At 47.3% G+C, this 17,225-nt stretch overlaps 4 protein-coding genes across 4 annotated transcripts; 2 read left to right on the top strand and 2 right to left on the bottom strand.

Annotated features, from left to right (window-relative positions):
• Positions 1–1,292: 1,292 nt before the first annotated feature.
• LHYA1_G001510 (uncharacterized protein) lies at positions 1,293–2,201 on the bottom strand (the record flags this gene model as incomplete). The annotated part of the gene is made up of 1 exon (XM_031146492.1): positions 1,293–2,201. The coding sequence occupies one exon, from the start codon at positions 2,199–2,201 to the stop codon at positions 1,293–1,295; it is 909 nt and encodes a 302-aa protein (XP_031008323.1).
• Positions 2,202–2,750: 549 nt separating this feature from the next.
• Positions 2,751–6,150, top strand: stu-1 (the record flags this gene model as incomplete). Its single annotated transcript, XM_031146493.1, has 4 exons — positions 2,751–3,242; positions 3,274–3,346; positions 3,394–4,345; positions 4,371–6,150. 4 exons carry the CDS (start codon positions 2,751–2,753, stop codon positions 6,148–6,150), a joined length of 3,297 nt encoding a protein of 1,098 aa, XP_031008322.1.
• A 4,123-nt stretch (positions 6,151–10,273) lies between these two features.
• Positions 10,274–13,758, top strand: rga4 (putative Rho-type GTPase-activating protein; the record flags this gene model as incomplete). Its single annotated transcript, XM_031146494.1, has 3 exons — positions 10,274–13,367; positions 13,416–13,549; positions 13,612–13,758. The coding sequence occupies 3 exons, from the start codon at positions 10,274–10,276 to the stop codon at positions 13,756–13,758; spliced, it is 3,375 nt and encodes a 1,124-aa protein (XP_031008325.1).
• Positions 13,759–16,444: 2,686 nt separating this feature from the next.
• LHYA1_G001513 (uncharacterized protein) lies at positions 16,445–17,151 on the bottom strand (the record flags this gene model as incomplete). The annotated part of the gene is made up of 2 exons (XM_031146495.1): positions 16,445–16,947; positions 17,037–17,151. The coding sequence occupies 2 exons, from the start codon at positions 17,149–17,151 to the stop codon at positions 16,445–16,447; spliced, it is 618 nt and encodes a 205-aa protein (XP_031008324.1).
• Between the last annotated feature and the right edge of the window lie 74 nt (positions 17,152–17,225).

Here is a 17,225-nt window from a genome sequence, read left to right on the forward strand (position 1 = left end):
TGAATGTAGATAGTTACGACGACCTGCGGTAAACCTCGGGGGTGGGGTGGCTGCGCTGCTCCCCCGCTACAGTAAGGAAGTGGCGTAACCAAGATAAGGGAGGGATATCTATATATATACGTACATGATAATCTCCTACAAAAATAGCCTCGTGGGGACATCAGAAGTCGATAAGGATAAGTGCGGTTTTTGCATCCAGCATGTATAGCAATGCTAGCGTTTCTTTATTCTTTTGTCTACAACCTCTACTCTATGGGTCGTTGCTCTCTCTTCAAAACCGGTGGCGATGACTGCGAATCCTTCTAGCGCGGCCCCTGATAATTATGGTTGGAGCAAGCGCTTGATGAGATATCGTTGTTTTACATTTTCACATAGGCACGAAATAGAGAAAAGCGTTCTTAATTTCTCGGGTACAATTTGTAGCAAAATTAAAAAGGAATAAAGGCATGAGAGATTCTCCGAGCCTTGGACGCCGATTATAAGTGCTTCCGCCCCAATATCTCTCATTGTACAAGCTACCCATATCTCGAATAGAACTGACGCTGTTAGTCAGCTTTACCCCAAATAACGAGACGCGGCTCGCGAAGCTTTCCTATTGAACTGAAGTCACGCCCTGAAGCTCATAGCCTCTTCCTTCTGCCCACCAACAGACCAACTATCCCCAAAGTTTGGCGGTACGAAAACGATCTTGTTAATTCCTATAGTATTTTACGGCCTTCCCCAAAAGAGAGGCGCTGCTATAATCCGCTTATAGAACAAGCGGCACTTATTCTCATCGATTTTAATGTCCCACACCACCTGGTACATTATAAATACGGTGCCGCTTTTTCTATCCACCACTAACACTTTGGCCACTGGTGCCTGTCGTACCTTGTCTCGGAGAGACACAAGTGACCCCTTCGCATCACCTTCACCAAGCTCACCACATATCATTTAAAAGGACCCCAGCCGAACCACAGGCAAGCTCGGAAGATTAGACTTGCAAAGGAGGATGTATGATACATGACAACAATTGTAACAGAGGAGTTCTGGATAAAATTGGAAATGCGTGATCTGGGGCGTATGGTTATAATCTTACATGTTGATTTGAAAAGCCAAGTACGAGTAAAATAATGTATGTGGGGAGATCCTGGTCGTAGAGTGGTAACTTCCATATATCTGGCAATCTTGGTATTTTTTGAAGATATCAACAATACACCGAGCCCCTTATTCCAATGCTTTGATTCCCATGCATGGTCAATTCGAAGATAATGCGATAATCTCTGATATGCCAAACACCATGGCCTCGACTTCTAGTTTCCAGCTGTGGTTTCGATGTCCTTGGCATCCTTGTTCGTTGGCGCAGCTGCATCTTCTCTATCCACAAGCACGCACTCATCGTCCTCCGCCTTCTTCTTTTCCTTCTCTAAAGCATTCCCGTAATCACCCCATAGCTGCTCCACTGGTCGTCCACATAATTCCGTCCAAAACCTCTTCTCTTCGTACCTCTCAATCCGTAACTTCTCATTCAGTCGGCGAATTAGCCCTTCCCCAAATCGTTTCTCCAGATAATCCAAGAAATAGCCAGTATGTTGGTATCCAGCATCCCATTTCCCGGTAGCTTCTTTCTTCCAGTGTGGTGGGCTTAAATCGGCGTGTAATCTGACCCAGTCCGCTATGCCTTCAATAAGTCCTCCAGGGCACGTTCCTTTGGCATTGTATTGGTAGCAGTGAACCATCTCGTGGGTCAAGACGCCCATAATCTCGTGGGCCTTTCTATCATTGCTCACTGAAGAGTGGATGTAATCGAGGGAGAAGTGAATTTCCTTGTGGTCGCCGTCGAGGTCACTGCCCGTTGTATACGCAACGCCAGGCATTGACCGCATGATGAGTGTGACGGACCGGGTTGGAGGGACAGTGGTTGTGGGCGAGTCTGGGGATTGGTAGAGGAGAAAAAGGACGCTTTGAACTGCTTTCTGGAGGGCCTTGTTGGCAGTCACCGCAGTGAGGAAGGTCTGAGCTCCATCATGGTTTAGGTCACGAATTTCGAGGCGTAGTTTTGGAAGTGTAAACTTTGGTACTAACGCCGAGGCTGTAGACTCTAGATTTGGAGTCTCTATCAGCTTCCCAGGAGCTGGAATCGGAATTGGAGTAACGCGGGGTGATTGAGGAGGCATGAAGACAAGGGTTGGTAGTGGGCTTGTTGCGGGGTGGTCTTTCATAGTATTATAGAATGCGTAGTTTCAGGAGGATCAATCTGAAATGTTCCCCAAAGTGCGAGTAGTTATGTGTGGAGAAAGATTTAAAGACTGGCAAGGAAGAGATCGCATAGAAAAAAGTACGTAGTAATGAGTTTATGTATGGAGAAATGGGACAGGTATCTGGATTCTGGACAGAAGAGAGAACGTGCTAGTCATCCTTAGCCTAGTCTAGTACCGTACCGTACCCTAAGGTATCTAACTTTGAGCACGGACATATTTCAAGGATATGGTGTGGATATGCTAAAAGTGTACCTGCACCTGCCTGAGCAACGCGACCTTAGCATATTTGTTTTGATGTGACTGACAATCCCTCAACCTTAGACTTCCCCTCCATCCCGCCTGGTAAGTCGCAAATCTGGCCCTCAACCCTTTGCCTTCACTGCGTACTGTGTGATCCCTGGAATAGTCCACAGTAGGCCATTTTGATTCTAACTTTGCTTGTGTGCCCCTGAGTATTTACTGACAACACATCAACAGAGGCACCCACCCACATCGCTCACCAATCTCAAAATGGGCGAAAAGATCACCGAAGAGCAAGTTGAAAATCTGCTAGCGATACTAGGAACCGATGCCTCCAACGATGCCAAAGTTCATCAAATCAACAATGTCAAGTCCGGCATCAAACAGAACAATGTGCCGGAAGCCTGCGTATTACCCCTCTTTGAAGCCACGCGCTCCTCGATGACCTCCCAACATGCCGCTATTGTCAATGCCGGCTTTTCTACCTTAAATCACCTCTTAACAAGATTGTCACGTCAAGAACCAAAATATATCAGTAGGGAGGCGGGGAGGACCCTTCCCCTGGTCATTGAAAAGATGGGCGACCAGAAGGAGAAATATAGACAACTTGCGGCGCAGTGTCTAACGACATTTTGGAAAGCCGTTCCTATGGACGTAGAGAGAATTGTTAAGAGTGCTGGCTTGGTAGGAAAGAATGCAAGGATGAAGGAAACCTCGATGAGTTGGATCGTACAGGTGAAGATAGCCGTCATCGGATTCGCCGTATACTGATTCTAACGTATATCCAACTTAGATGCACCAAGACCACGGAATGCCTTTCAAGAGTTTCGTTTCAACATTAATGGATCTGCTCGAGGACGCCGATGGTATGGTCAGAGATACAGCTAGAAATTCAGTGATTGCACTGTTTCAGTACGTTCAACGTTAGCGATTTCCCTCGTCTCTGCTGACTATTGCGATAGAGATGCCCCAAATGCTGCCAAATCCGATTTGAAGAAGCAATTGAAGAACTTCAATGTTCGGCCGACAATAGTTGCCGCGATCACCTCCCATCTGGCCCCAGGAGGCCCTCCCGAGCAAGTAGAACCAGAGATAGAAGCTCCTCCTGCCAGACCGCAGTTTGCAAATAGTGTCTCTTCCATGGCGTCCAGCCTTAGACCGGCAACCCCCGTGATAGAGGTGAAGGTTGAGAAAGTGGATCCAGCATATGTCAATACCTTAAGAGAATTGGAAGATAACTTCAGAGATATGTATCCATTCTTTGAAGGTAAAGAATCCGAGGCCAACTGGTTGAAGCGAGAACAGTTTTGCACGAAACTTCGCAGGCTGAACGCTGGAAACGCCCCTAGCGATTTCCATGAGGCCTTTATCGCCGGTATCAAGGGCCTTTTGGATGGTATTCTGAAGGCCGTAAACTCACTACGAACTAGTCTTTCGAAAGAAGGTTGTAGCTTGGTTCAGGAGCTTGCGAGGACCGCTGGCCCAGGACTTGATCCGATGGTCGAACTTCTTCTCCAAAACCTCGTCAAGTTATGTGGTGGGACAAAGAAGATCAGTTCTCAAAACGGGAATGTGACCGTTGATATCATAATTAGCAAGGTCTCGTACAATCTCCGGATCCTGCAACACATTTACTTGGCATGCCAAGATAAGAACGTTCAACCAAGGACATACGCAAGTGCATGGCTGAAGACTCTATTGAAGAAGGAGTCGCATCACAAGAATCACATTGAACATACAGGAGGTCTGGACCTAATCGAAAAGTGCATCAAGAAAGGCCTTGCAGACGCGAATCCTGGTGTCAGGGAGCACATGCGATCAACATACTGGGCATTTGCTCAAATTTGGCCTGCAAAGGCAGAAGCGTAAGTACTCCTGACTCTTGACTAGTGTGGCAAACCCTGACAGGATCTCTAGTATCATGGACACTCTTGACGCAACCCAGCAAAAGCTTTTGCGAAATGCGCCGGATAATCCCCATTCTCCCCCCAAGAAGGCTGAGCCAGTGGTTGCTCGACCAGGTATGGGCTTCTCGAAGAGCACGACTGGACCACCAAAACCTTCTTTGAAGGAGACTATAATGCTAGCCCAAAAAACGAAGGCCGCAATGACCAACAAGAACCTACAAGCTAGACCTGGATCCGCGATGTCAAGTTTCTCCCCAATGCGGACAGTTTCGTCTTCTTCCAACGCTTCCACTTCTTCGGATGCACCAGTCAGAGGACCGCGGCCAGAACCAACAACCACAGTCTCTCACGGCGGCCTCTCTGTGGCGCCGATGCGGAGAGCCAAAATCCGACCTACTCCAAAGCCTGAACTTATTGCTAGACCCGCTACAGCAGGCCCGTATTCAGTTCGACGTCCAGCCCATGCACCAACCAACAGTGATACTGGCACCAGCCCCACGACCACCAGGAAAGCAATAGCGCCAAGTGCCAGTAACCCTAGTCCGCAGAGGAGGCCAACAAGACCCAACACAAGTCATTCCACCCATTCCACCCTCTCAGGTCATGCACCTCAAACCAGCCATGCAAGTCCAGCCAAAACCACGGTCAGCAAAGTAGCTGCATCGCCTCGACCAAGCCCGCCTAAGCCGAGACTGGCTACCAGCAAAACAATGGGATCAAGCCCCTCAAGAGATGAGGACTTTACTATGGTGGTACCCACTCTGACAGGTCTGGCGGAGTCTCAAGCATCCAAACCTCCTAAGATAGATTCGTCGGACGATGAAGATTTAGTTACCCCACCGAAGCCTTTGCACGTGTATGAAGACCCTTTCTCCAGTACAGATGACCAAACAACTCCACGGCCGACTATTACTGCACCAGTGTTGGAAGAGGTGGCCGTCAATGAAGATGCCATGAATCTAGTCAGGACTGAAATAAATGGTGTGGAGTCAATAAAAGCTCCACCGATGTCGCCAGAACGATTCAAGCAGAGCTCCCGGCTACTCGATAGCGGCATTGCTAAGATTAAGGCGAAATCGTTAGATGTACATGGTTTCCGAAAGCTGCAAGGCATGATCAGAGATAACAAGGCTGCTTGGTCAGAAGATAAATTCGACGTCTTACTTTTCGGTCTTTTCGAGTATTTAGAAGCACCCTTAGCCTCTCTCTCGCCAGAGAAGGTCCAAGATGTCAAGGCTCAGATCCTAGCTACGATCAAGCTAATGTACAAGAAGGAACGTGATGGTTTTCGTCCTCATGTGGTGAAGGGCCTTGAATCTATTCTCGTCACACGCAGCTGCTACGACTCCCGCGCTCACATCGTCAGCGGTCTTGAGCTCCTCGCCGACGAGCTTGTCACTCTCTCTGAGCCCAAGCAGACAACCGCAATCATCACTACGACACTCCAGAACGAGCAGATGACACTAGAAGGTTGCCGAACATTGAGCATGGGCCTACACGTCCTGAAAGAGATTATTGAGGCGAAGAAAGACTTTGCGCCAACTGACGGAGAGGTCAACGAGATGTGCAAGCTCGCCATCAGATGCTTAGAAAGCTCAGAGAGTGGCGTCCGTCTGGATGCCGTACAATTATGTGTCAGTGTGAACGCTCGCATTGGCGAGAATAGATTCTGGGCTGCGCTGGGAGGCATTAAGGATGACCCGAAGAGCCTGATTACTTATTACATCGTAAAGAGGCAACGCGAGGTTGCAGCGAGTAGTTGATGGGTATTTTAGTTTAGGGCTTAGTGGCAAAAAGGATGGTGTGGCGTTGAAATTACGGTTCTGAGAAGGGGTTTTGTGTATGAACATGATGTTTTAGGGGGCTGGTGTTCGCTGCAGTGCACGAGTCTGGCGTTGCTTTTTGGGTTTACTTCTTTTACGACTTTGTAAATTTGTACTGAATTATAATGCATTAGCCTGATAATACCTCCCTCGTCTCGTTTACTCAGCCACATCTACATCTCTCCTCGCACTTTATATATTTAGCATAAATGTTTCATGTATAAAGGGATATGAGGTGTAAGCTGACGGCCGTCCACGCTTATATTTGACGTACACGACCCCGAGTCCCTGGACGAGGCGCATGCGAATTGCAACAGCTCTTCTTTCGGGAAACGGATGCGGTACGTGTGCATGTCTGAGCGCTTGTTTCGTCTGTGCGGGTGGGAAGCTCAGATCAAATCTTCAAGTTGTCGACGATCTCGAACTCTCAGGATACGATCCCGATTCTTGAGGGAGATCTAGAACGGGAACCGTGCCACGTGATCGGCGATGGGAATTAATGGAAGGGCTTACGGAATAAGGGGTTTCACTGCTTTGGGCGATGGGGGAGGTGATCATCGTCTAGTTCGGGTAAGATGCGCCGGATACTTATCAAATGCGTTTTGATGGCGCAATCCGCAAACGTTTTGAACTCAAGGTGCGCCACAGAAGAGAGCCATATGTTGGTTGGTGCATGGCGTTTTTGGCAGCGCATGATGTTTGGAAGATGGGGTGGGTGGAGAGCTGAGGTTTTGTACTCATGCGGGCTTGTGGGCTTGTGGGGGATAGCCATGGGTCCAGAGAGCTGCTGATGGCGAGTAATTTCAGGTGGTTTTAGCGGTGAGGCCGTTGGAATGTCTCATCGTAATATAATCGTATCACCGCATCTCACAGAGATGAAACGATTAGGGTTTCGGCACCCTTGAATTTCCGTATTGAAGTTAATACTATTTGCGAATTAAATTCCTGAATTTGATGATTCTTACCGTATCTATTGATTAGTCAGTTATATAGGGGATGGTCTCACTATACCTAAGTAGGTAAAATTATAGTATCACATCTAAAATAGGCTTAGACTATACATATTAGGCCTGGTGGGCTTAGTTTATGTTTACGTGATAAGCATTAAGACATGGATTTAATGAGGTCAAATTCATTGATTCCTGATCGATTCCGGAATACAATGATATTTACGTAGATATCAATCCCCTAGAAACGATCAGGATCTGCGGTAGAATATGGGGGCTTCGCTTTTTTTCAGGGCCTGCACGACCTGGCCCAGGAATATCAAACGTGCGATCCTGCTCACAAATTTTATTCCAAACTTCTAGCCAACAACAATCAAATTCTAGTTTCCCTTCCAGATCTCTGATTTGGGTTTTCCAAGTACGCTGTGTCCCTGATCAAGATACCTCTTGCGAGATACGAGAAATTACGTTAGCTAGGTTGTTTCATTTTCAATCCTGCAAAAACCCACTAACAGGCTGCTAATTTCAAAATTATTACCAAATATGTTCAAGCGACATAGAGAAGGGGAATTAATAGGATGGTATCGGTATTGTAATCATTACTAGTTCTCGTAGGTCCTGTCAAAATAAGGATAAGGAAGTGAGGGTAATGGTAACAGTATTAGAAAAGAGAGAGCAAGTATCGAAGGAGTTTGAGGGCGAAAGACACTTCTGACCATAACAAGTCATTAAGCATAGAGAGTATTAGACCCCAACTTATACCGGAAATATCCATTCCTCGGGTTGGGTTTACTACACTCACTACGACGACTGTAGGATGTACACTCAGGGACGATGCTAGAAACCACAGAGCCTTTGAACTAGACCTTTCTAATCAATGCAGTGTGCCTCAATACGCATACTACTCAGGACATATTTTTTACTTCTTGTGAGTGCGAACATGGAATAAGGTCAAAATCTTTGCACAAAACCAAGATAGTCAGTGGGAACTTGCATTCGCTTGAATCCCCTTGACAAAGTATTCAAAGACAACTGAACACAAATCGATTGGTGGAACACCGCTGGGAATACTCTATATCATAACAGAATGAGATAGAACTCTAAAGATTGGGAAAGAGACCTGCCTTGATTTACCGCTATCTATTTCCCAAAATCACAACTCAAGACATATCCAGCCTGTCGTGCTCCAAGTAACACGGCATGTTACGGAAATCTCGGCAAGGTCTATTGTCTTGTCACTCTTCCAAAGCATGCCGTTCAATCTTGTGGTACAAAGGACACGAGTCTTATATCTTCGATTGTCGAGGGGGCCGGCATACGACCAACCAAGCAGTTGGCACCCGGCCAGACCCTGTCAAACCGCCTGCAGTGCTCCAAACCAGATGCTGGTTTAAAGACATTTAATAAAACGTGTCTTTTTGTATTGCCGGTATGCAGCATGGTATCTCACCAGATATACACGCAGTAGTAACAAGAGGGTTTGGAAGTGATGCCGGGCCGGTATGGTTGCGAGCTAGGAAATCGCCGAGTGGCTTTCAGCCCCGCGACAATCAACTTGAAACGAACCCAAGAATTGACGCGCTGCATTCGCTGCATTGAGTTGTACACGAAACGACCTTCTGGTATGAGGGAAAACCCGTAGCCAGAGTCTGCAGAATTTGCCAAATGAGGGGTTTGTAAGGTAAGGCGGGTTTTCGAAGTTCTTGGCTACAAAAGAAAATTAACTGCATCCTGCATCGAACTACGGAGTACTATCCTATCCTCAACTCCTTGGCGGATGAATTATAACCTTATATATCCTTCAGGAAGCCGGCGAATCCGGGACTGTCACTACTACTCCATCAAGCAACATCCTGGCCTGTTTTAAGATACTTTGGGTTGGTATACTTGTCGTGTTGTGACTTGTGAGAGAGCGTAAAAAGACAAAAGGAAGAGTAACCAGACTACTTACTATATTAAATTGAACTTGACCAGTGAAACTGCGGCTTGGTAATCCAATGTCTCCCTATCTTATGATTTAATCGTAAATGCTCGTTTGGTGTTTGAATTTGGGCTTGGTTGGCTGGAATGTTAAATAGTTTCGTACTTTTGTAGTTCTAGGAACACACAGCCCCAGTAGTCCCTTTCATCTCGACGACTCGACCACGCTCTTGCATATAATCGCATTAATTATTTTACAACCACAACAACGTCGCCGTCGAACAATATTGTACATGCGGGTGCTTACCATTGCACCCCTTTGCTCGCCTTCATCGTCGTTGCAGTCTCCATGCCGTCTGCCGCTAGCATCTCCACTCAATAAACCATCGTTCCTCGACTAATAAAGCCCCTGTTCCCGTAATTCTCCTGCCACCGTGCGTGCGCGTTGTCTTCATACTTCGTATCGACACGGCTGACGAGGAGGGATCGCATCTTCTCCATTCATGATCTAAAGCGCTTGATCGTCGAATTATTCGAGGAGGAGCAGTCTTTGCAGAAGCTTGGTTGATCAAGAGTTGCTGAACGGTCTCGACTAGAGTTCAAGATGGAATCGCCGGCCGATTATTTGGACTCTCCCCTGGTTGACAGTGATGATGTGGCCTTTCCTTGCAAGGGCTGTGGGGAAGTGAATATATCCATTCGAATGGCAGATTTGGGGCATACGCTGACGAAGACATAGATTCTGGAGGAAGGTAAAGCCTTCGAACTGGGTATGTTGCCCTTCTCTTATGTATCTAATTCCAGGGTGATCTTGCCTTTGAACATGCACCATGACAGTGTGTCGATGAGCGAAATCGCAGAACTGTTTCAGCATTCTTTCTCAAAGGCAACCAGCTAACGATAGTACAGCTGGCCACAGATGGCATCTCGATTGCTTTCGGTGCAATACCTGCTCAACCCTCCTCGACTCGGACGCGAATCTGCTGCTATTGGGTGATGGATCTTTGATTTGCAACAACTGCACATACAGCTGTAGCGCCTGCGGCAATAAGATTGAAGATTTGGCTATCCTCACCGGTGACCAGGCTTTTTGCGCGACGTGCTTCCGATGTAGGAATTGCAAGCGGAAAATCGAGAACCTCAGATATGCACGAACTTCACAGGGTATATTTTGCATGAGCTGTCACGAATCACTCATGGCACGAAGGAGGAAAAAATCAAGGGCAGCAGCCAACGCAAAGCTCAAAAAGGACGACCAGTCTCCTATGCTGGTCGATAAGTCTCTCCCTGCTCTCCCACCAAACGCGGTCTCGCAGAGTGCATTCTCACCAGACCGAGATACTCCTGGCTCTGTCGATAATGATACACCAACAGAACTGTCTCCTAGACCGCGCACAACATATCAGCACGATTCTTCATCGAGAAGTAGCTCCAGGCGCACTCGTGACCCCTCAGCAGAACGCACTTCTAGTGACGGGCCAGCTAAAGATGGCTTGATTCTGCCGACTACTACTTACCGTAATCACAGGCATTCGGCTATATCACAAGCTTCGGATGTCAATGGCGGTGATGGAGAAAGTCTCTTCATACCCCTTGCCTTCGACCCAAGCCCAGCCCCCAATCCTACCCCGCGATCGACCTCTGAGGCATGGGGAGATCTATCGAAGAAACCCAAAGACACCAAAGAGAACAAGGTGTCCGAAAAGGACTACTTCAATCTTTCTAAGAGTAATGGACGATCTGGCTCTCAGAAGACCGCGGACTCGCCCCATATTGCATTTCAGGAGAAGGGCCGAGAGCCTTCGTCCGAGGAGACATTACGGATTAAAGAGAGCATACATAGGGCCCAAGCAGGAGGTAAAGGCTCGGCAAGGGGATCGCCAGTGATCGGAAGTGACGATGTGCGGGTACAGCACGCCACGTCTCCCCCAAGCTCCAGTCCGCATAACAAAAGCCAAACATCAAATGAAAAGTTTAGGTTGGGTGATGTACCCAAAGGAAAGAAGTCTGGGACCTCAAGGAGCAATTCACAATCGGACTATGGCGATACTTCCTCGAGATCAACATCTAGTGGGGGACCCTCCTCTGTACCATCTCGGAAAGAGTCAGCGATCGGCATTCCCCAAACAGATTCGCCTAAGTCACTTCTTGCTACCGAAAAGGCTGGAACACCTCGGTCTTCCCAAGATTCTAGAAGAAGAGACGATGCTGGACCTCGCTCATCAATTGAGTTAAACAATTCTTCGAACGAGGTTCAAAGGGTCGACTCAGGGGAAACAGGGAGGTCAATACCCCGTAAGGAGATTTCGTCGGGAGCAGTGAAAACAACAATGAGCTCTATGGGTTCTTCTTCTGGCCCGGAGACATCTCCTTCAACAACTGCTTCCTCGACTGATACTCCTGGTCACACACCAACTATAAACGGCAAAAGCATATCCGGGCCTGTTCTCCAATCTTCATCGGATGATGATCTTGTTCCCCCATCCCGCGCGCCAACTCGCCCGACTGGTCCTCAACAGAAACTTAGCGATACTTATATGGCACCCAGAGCCCCCCCAGCACCACCACCACTTGGTTCACATAACCCCAAGGAATCGACACACCAAGTAAACGGCGCTTCAACTTCTCCCAACCTACCACGATGGAGCGCTGGTGGGGACTTCACAATGGATGAGGATATGGCGCGCATTTTAGGAGAAACCGACGAAAGCTCACAATCCATCCTCCGCCGTGTTTCCAACGCTGTGCGTCATGGCAGGAATAATAGTGAAGCAAGCGTTAATATCCGGCACCAGGGTCACGGTCGTAGTGTTAGCGAAACCACTGCTCGCACAGTTGCGTCTCCACGCTGGCCAAAAACGCCAACAGTCGCTGAAAACTCAAATCCTCCAAAGGAGATCAGCAGTCCTATCTCTATCACTTCTCCTGTACTTGGCGAGGATCCTGCAATTTTACGCAGACAACTGCGTAACTCAGAGCAGCGAGTAGCTGAGCTCGAACGCCAGTTCGTTAGTGAGAAGGATCTCAAGTCCCTGAATAAGAAGTTGATAGAGAAGAGAAAGACCGTATCGGTGTTGGACTCGCAAACTGAGATCATGATTAGGCAACTGGAAGTTCTTGCTGGATATGTGGAGAAAGCCAAAGATTCCAAGCAACCGCTTGAAATTGCAGAGCTCGAAGACTCAGCCATCAAGGAGTTTGTTCAGAAGCTAGAGCGTTTAAAACAAACCATGTCTAGCTCGGTCGAGTCGCTATATGAAGATCGTAATAAGCTTTTGGAGGAAAAGAGCCAGGTCATGGCAGAGACGAATCAAATCATGGCCGACCGCGACAGAGCTTTGGTTGAATTTGAACAGCTTTCTTCTAAGAACGCTCAACTCGCCGACATGAACAACGACCTGACACACCAGATTCAGGAGCGCTTCAAGGCGCAAAGTGGATCCACCACAGAGAGCCCCCGACCACCAATGAATGGCTTAGGAATATACACGCATCACAACAAGGACAAGTCTAATGTGTCTATTCACATGGACGATGCCAGTCTCAGACCATCTACGAGCACAACCGTGTTTGGTTCCACGAACAGCTATCCGCAACCTATGGATCAGGATCCCAGTATGGAACCAGCAACAGTACTATCTGCACCTCATGTAATCAATATTCGCAAGGGCCAAGCAAAGAAGTTCAACTGGAAGAAGGGTAGTCAGACTGTGGCAAAAGGTGTGTCTAAGGGCTTCAAGGGCGCCTTTAGCTCTGTGCAGCAACCGGAGAGAAACCAATGGCAGGGCCAGACTGGCGACAGCATTGGAATGCCTTACAATATGACTGTTGTACCTGTTGAGGCCCCTGCTGGTGGATCATCTGGTAGCCTTCCACGTTCGGCTTCGAATGATCCTTCAAGGCAAGGCTTTGGGATGTTCAAAAAGGGTACTATGCCACGATCCATGTCTAACGGGAATTTTGCACCCGCGGAAGACCCATCCAAATTGTTTGGGTCCGAGTTGGTGGAGAGGGCAAATTATGAACGTCGCCAGATCCCAAGTGTTGTGACCCGTTGCATCGAGGAGGTAGAGCTTCGTGGAATGGACATCGAAGGCATATACCGCAAGACTGGTGGAAGTGGCCTGGTGAAGATCATACAGGAAGGATTTGACAAGACTACCGATTACGACATTTCGGACCCTGATTTGGATATTACTGCGGTCACCAGTGTTCTCAAACAATATTTCCGCAAGCTACCCACTCCACTTTTGACTTTTGACGTTTATGACCGCGTCTTGGAATCGATCTGTAAGACACCTTGCAAACTTCTTATGGGTTCCACTAACACATATCTAGCTATCGATGATGACAAAGAGCGTTGTACACATCTCAGAAAAACCTTCAATATGCTTCCTCCCAAGCATCGTGATTGTCTTGAATTCTTAATTTTCCATCTTGCTCGCGTGGCTGTGAGAGAAAGCGAGAATTTAGTATGTCACCTCACTTCCTTTATTCTTCTCCCCGTTCAAGAGCCACCACTGATACGTTTCAGATGACACCTAAGAATCTAGCGGTCGTCTTTGCCCCCACTATCATGCGAGATCACAGCTTGGAACGTGAAATGACCGACATGCACTCCAAAAACGGTGCTGTACAATTCGTTATCGAAAACAGTCACGAAATCTTTGGCAATGCATAAAACCCGATGCCACGTCCTCCGCTCATACTTTACGACTGCCTTTCGACTCGCAGCTCCTCTCCGAATTGTACATTCCCCATGCCGAAAACGGCGGGCGTTCTTGCTTTGGATCAGCGCGTTGGTTTTGATGGTTCATTGGCGTTATTCATTGTTCATTTTCATTCCGTGCATTTTGGCGAGGTTTCGCAGGCTATTATTTTGCTTCAAATCGATATCCATTTCCTTTCGATGGTGTGGAGTTTCGCTTTTAGAGAACAGTACGGAAGCCGATGAGATGGAGATTCCGGGGAAGAGTTTCGATTCAATCTAAGTTCATGAAATATGAGATGTGACCCGGGGCTTGCTTCTAGTAGGAAGGGCATGCAAGGCATTTATTATTGAATGTATCATCGTTGTAGATAACATCCATTACCTAGCGATGAAGAAATAAATAGTTGTCAGACAGTCGCGCCCCCTAGATGGTGTTACAAGGAAAGGGGCTCGGCTACATGCATGGATGGCTCTTCCCGATGCTATAAGAGAGTGCCCAATCACTTAAACAAAGCCCACAATTATATCCCATATCTCGACTACTAATCAATACACCACTTGAGCTGCGTCACACATCCTTTTTCCAAGTATCGTGACTAGCTCAATTTAAAATTTACAACTGAAGAGCTGTCTATAACATTAGAGCTGGTACACCATCTAATTATAATTATCAGCAAATCATTCTCTTGCCACGGTCATTAAGGGCTGGGAACTCTTGCTTAACGATTGGTTTTTCAATTCATCGCAAGTCATCCGAACAGCTGCTAGGTAGAAATATCATTCGTTCAGTACTATATAGTGGTCATTCATCACATTCACTGCTACAAACCATGATTTCTCTCTTTCCGCAGTTAATTGAGAAGCATAAAACCCTTCTTCCTTGTCCTGAAGTTTTCTGTCTTGTTCCGATATAAAGAAACCTTCCTAAGACAGCCACTAACAACTTGTCAAGATGGCGAGGCGCCCAAGTAATTTGCAAGCCTTCTTGCGCAAAGAAGTACTCGCAAGCCGACTCAAGATACCGATAGACGATGACCACGTTAACAATACAACAGAAGATCTCGACCCCGACGCACCAGTCAATGCTGCTTTCATACTAGATGATGATAGCCTTATGTTGGGCGCATCAATCAATGGTGGCTTCAAGCGGGAGCCAGATGATGAGGCTGATAGTATCTTTGGCGAGCATATTCTAACCAGGGACGAGCTTCGAGACAAACAAGTGAAGGACTTACTGTCTCGAAGCCATATTGTATTACCTAGATCCCGCAGGCCATTGAATCCGATTCTGGAAGAGCTCAAATATGAGATCGCGACTCTCATTTCACTCGAATCTCAGGCCAACTCCCGCGAATGGGAGCTCATTCAACGTCAAAAGACGCCGTTACTTGAAGAGATCCGTCATATGGAGACGAAAGAAGCCACGAGAGAGTATAGGGAAAGAAAGGGTAGGCGAAAGGATAATATTTCACTGGTTCAAGCGATTGCTAACGCTGCTCAATAGATCAAGTTATGGGAAGGATTGAGAATCTACCGGAACCGATTGGGGCTTGGGAGAAGAAACGGCTCTTAATCGCTGCAGACCGTATACGCAAATCTCGAGCAGCCATGAACATGGACCCGGATGAAGTCGAACGACTGGAGGTGAATTCAATTCTGCCCTATCTACTCCCACATTTCCCACCACTAACCAAAAATAAACCTCAGACACCCTCCCCCAAGAAACGACGCAAGCAGGATCTTCTTGACTTAGCAGACGAATTCGATGGCGAAGAGCGGATTCGGTACGGCCAGTCCATGAAAATGCCTGCACCTCAAATCACCGTCACCGGCCATTGGCGAACTACCATTCATGATTATATCCCGCAGAGTCAAGAAGGCAGGTTTTATGATATCGATACGGAGCAGAGGAAGCTGATGCGGATGGAGTTGGCGGATTATGCGGAGCAGGCTGCTATCATGGATCGGAAGCAGAAGAGGATGGAGATGACGGCGGAATGGTTGACGAGTCGTAGCGGTTACTATGGTTGTTATTAGGGGTTGGGCCTCGTGGTCGGAGGGTGGAAGGGTTTGGGTAGTTCTTCATTTCCATCTTTATTATTATAGAGCGGGTGGCGAGCCACATTACATTGGATTTCTTCAAGATGCCATCTATTGACAATCAGCTTCTAATACTTTAATTCTACTATCATACCTCAAGTCCAGTGATTATTTACTCTAATAATATGTTCCTAATCTTTAGTCAAGTTATAATTTCGCTGCTCATTCGCCCAGACCTTTCATTACAATACCGACGTCTATTTTCTTCGTATTTATACATACTATTTTAAGCAAGCGTGCTTGAAGCTTTTCTTCGGGTAATGGTTTTTAAGATACTTGGATTTTTTTTAACCTAACAGTTCCTGGGTATATATTGATGGGAAACTGCTTGCTGCATAGAAGGAAATGCTTTATGGGAACATCGGACGGAAGGAAAGAGGCAGCGATATGACAGCGATATGATAGCAAAGGGGTACAACTACGGAATTCTCAGATGTCGAAATATATGCAAGTTCAAGGATCTCAATTCTTGTAAGACGCTTATACCAGACAGACTGTACTCCATTTAAACCGCAAAATCCTCGCATCCCATAGGGTATAAATCATCGTCTCTTACTTATTCGCCAACAACCCGTCTAACTCTCTCCAAAAGCACCTTACTCTCCCTCCCTAACTTCCTCTGTCCATTCCTGCCTCCCGTCCTCGCCTTCGCCATCGCCCTCCGAAATCGTTCCCTCTCCTCAACCTTCTCGCCCCTCTCTTTCTCCCTACGTTCCCTCTCTATCCTTTTCGCTTCCGCGTCCGACTTTTGTTGCGCTGCGAAGGCTTGTTCTTTTTCGAAATAAGCGGGGCGTTTACCGTTATTGCGGCGGGGTTGGCGGTTGCCGGGATACGGATTTGGGTTTGAATCTTGGTTTGGAGGCGGTGTGGGAGAGCGGGGGGCATCGAGCATTGCTTGTCGTTCAGGGTGAAGTTCTTGGGTTACTGGTTCTGGTTCTGGTTCGGATTCGGTGGGAGGGGGTGCGGAGGAGGCTGCAAGGTCGGGGTCGCGGGCCTTGAGTTTTGCGTATGATTTTTTTACTTTGGCTTTGTGGATTAGGTCTTTTTTTATTTTAATCACTTTGATAAATGTATTAGTTGTTGCTTGCTAAAGAAGAGGGGGAGTATCTTATGAGAGAGGGATTCCTATATGTAGATGGGCTGCGTACCTTTTCTTCTGTAGGTTCCATCTGGTAAGTTGTCCGGCCCGATGTTAAACTTAGATTTGTGTTTCTTGTGCTGTGATGCCGTGGCATCATCCTCGAGGGGTCGTTTGAATGCCATTCTTGTGTATATACTGATGAAGGATCTGTGGAATTTCTTGAGGTTGTCGGCACGAGGGCGAGGCGAGGGGAACA

The sequence above is a fragment of the Lachnellula hyalina genome (assembly GCF_007821495.1).
Source record: "Lachnellula hyalina strain CBS 185.66 chromosome Unknown contig00017, whole genome shotgun sequence".
NCBI lineage: Eukaryota > Fungi > Ascomycota > Leotiomycetes > Helotiales > Lachnaceae > Lachnellula > Lachnellula hyalina.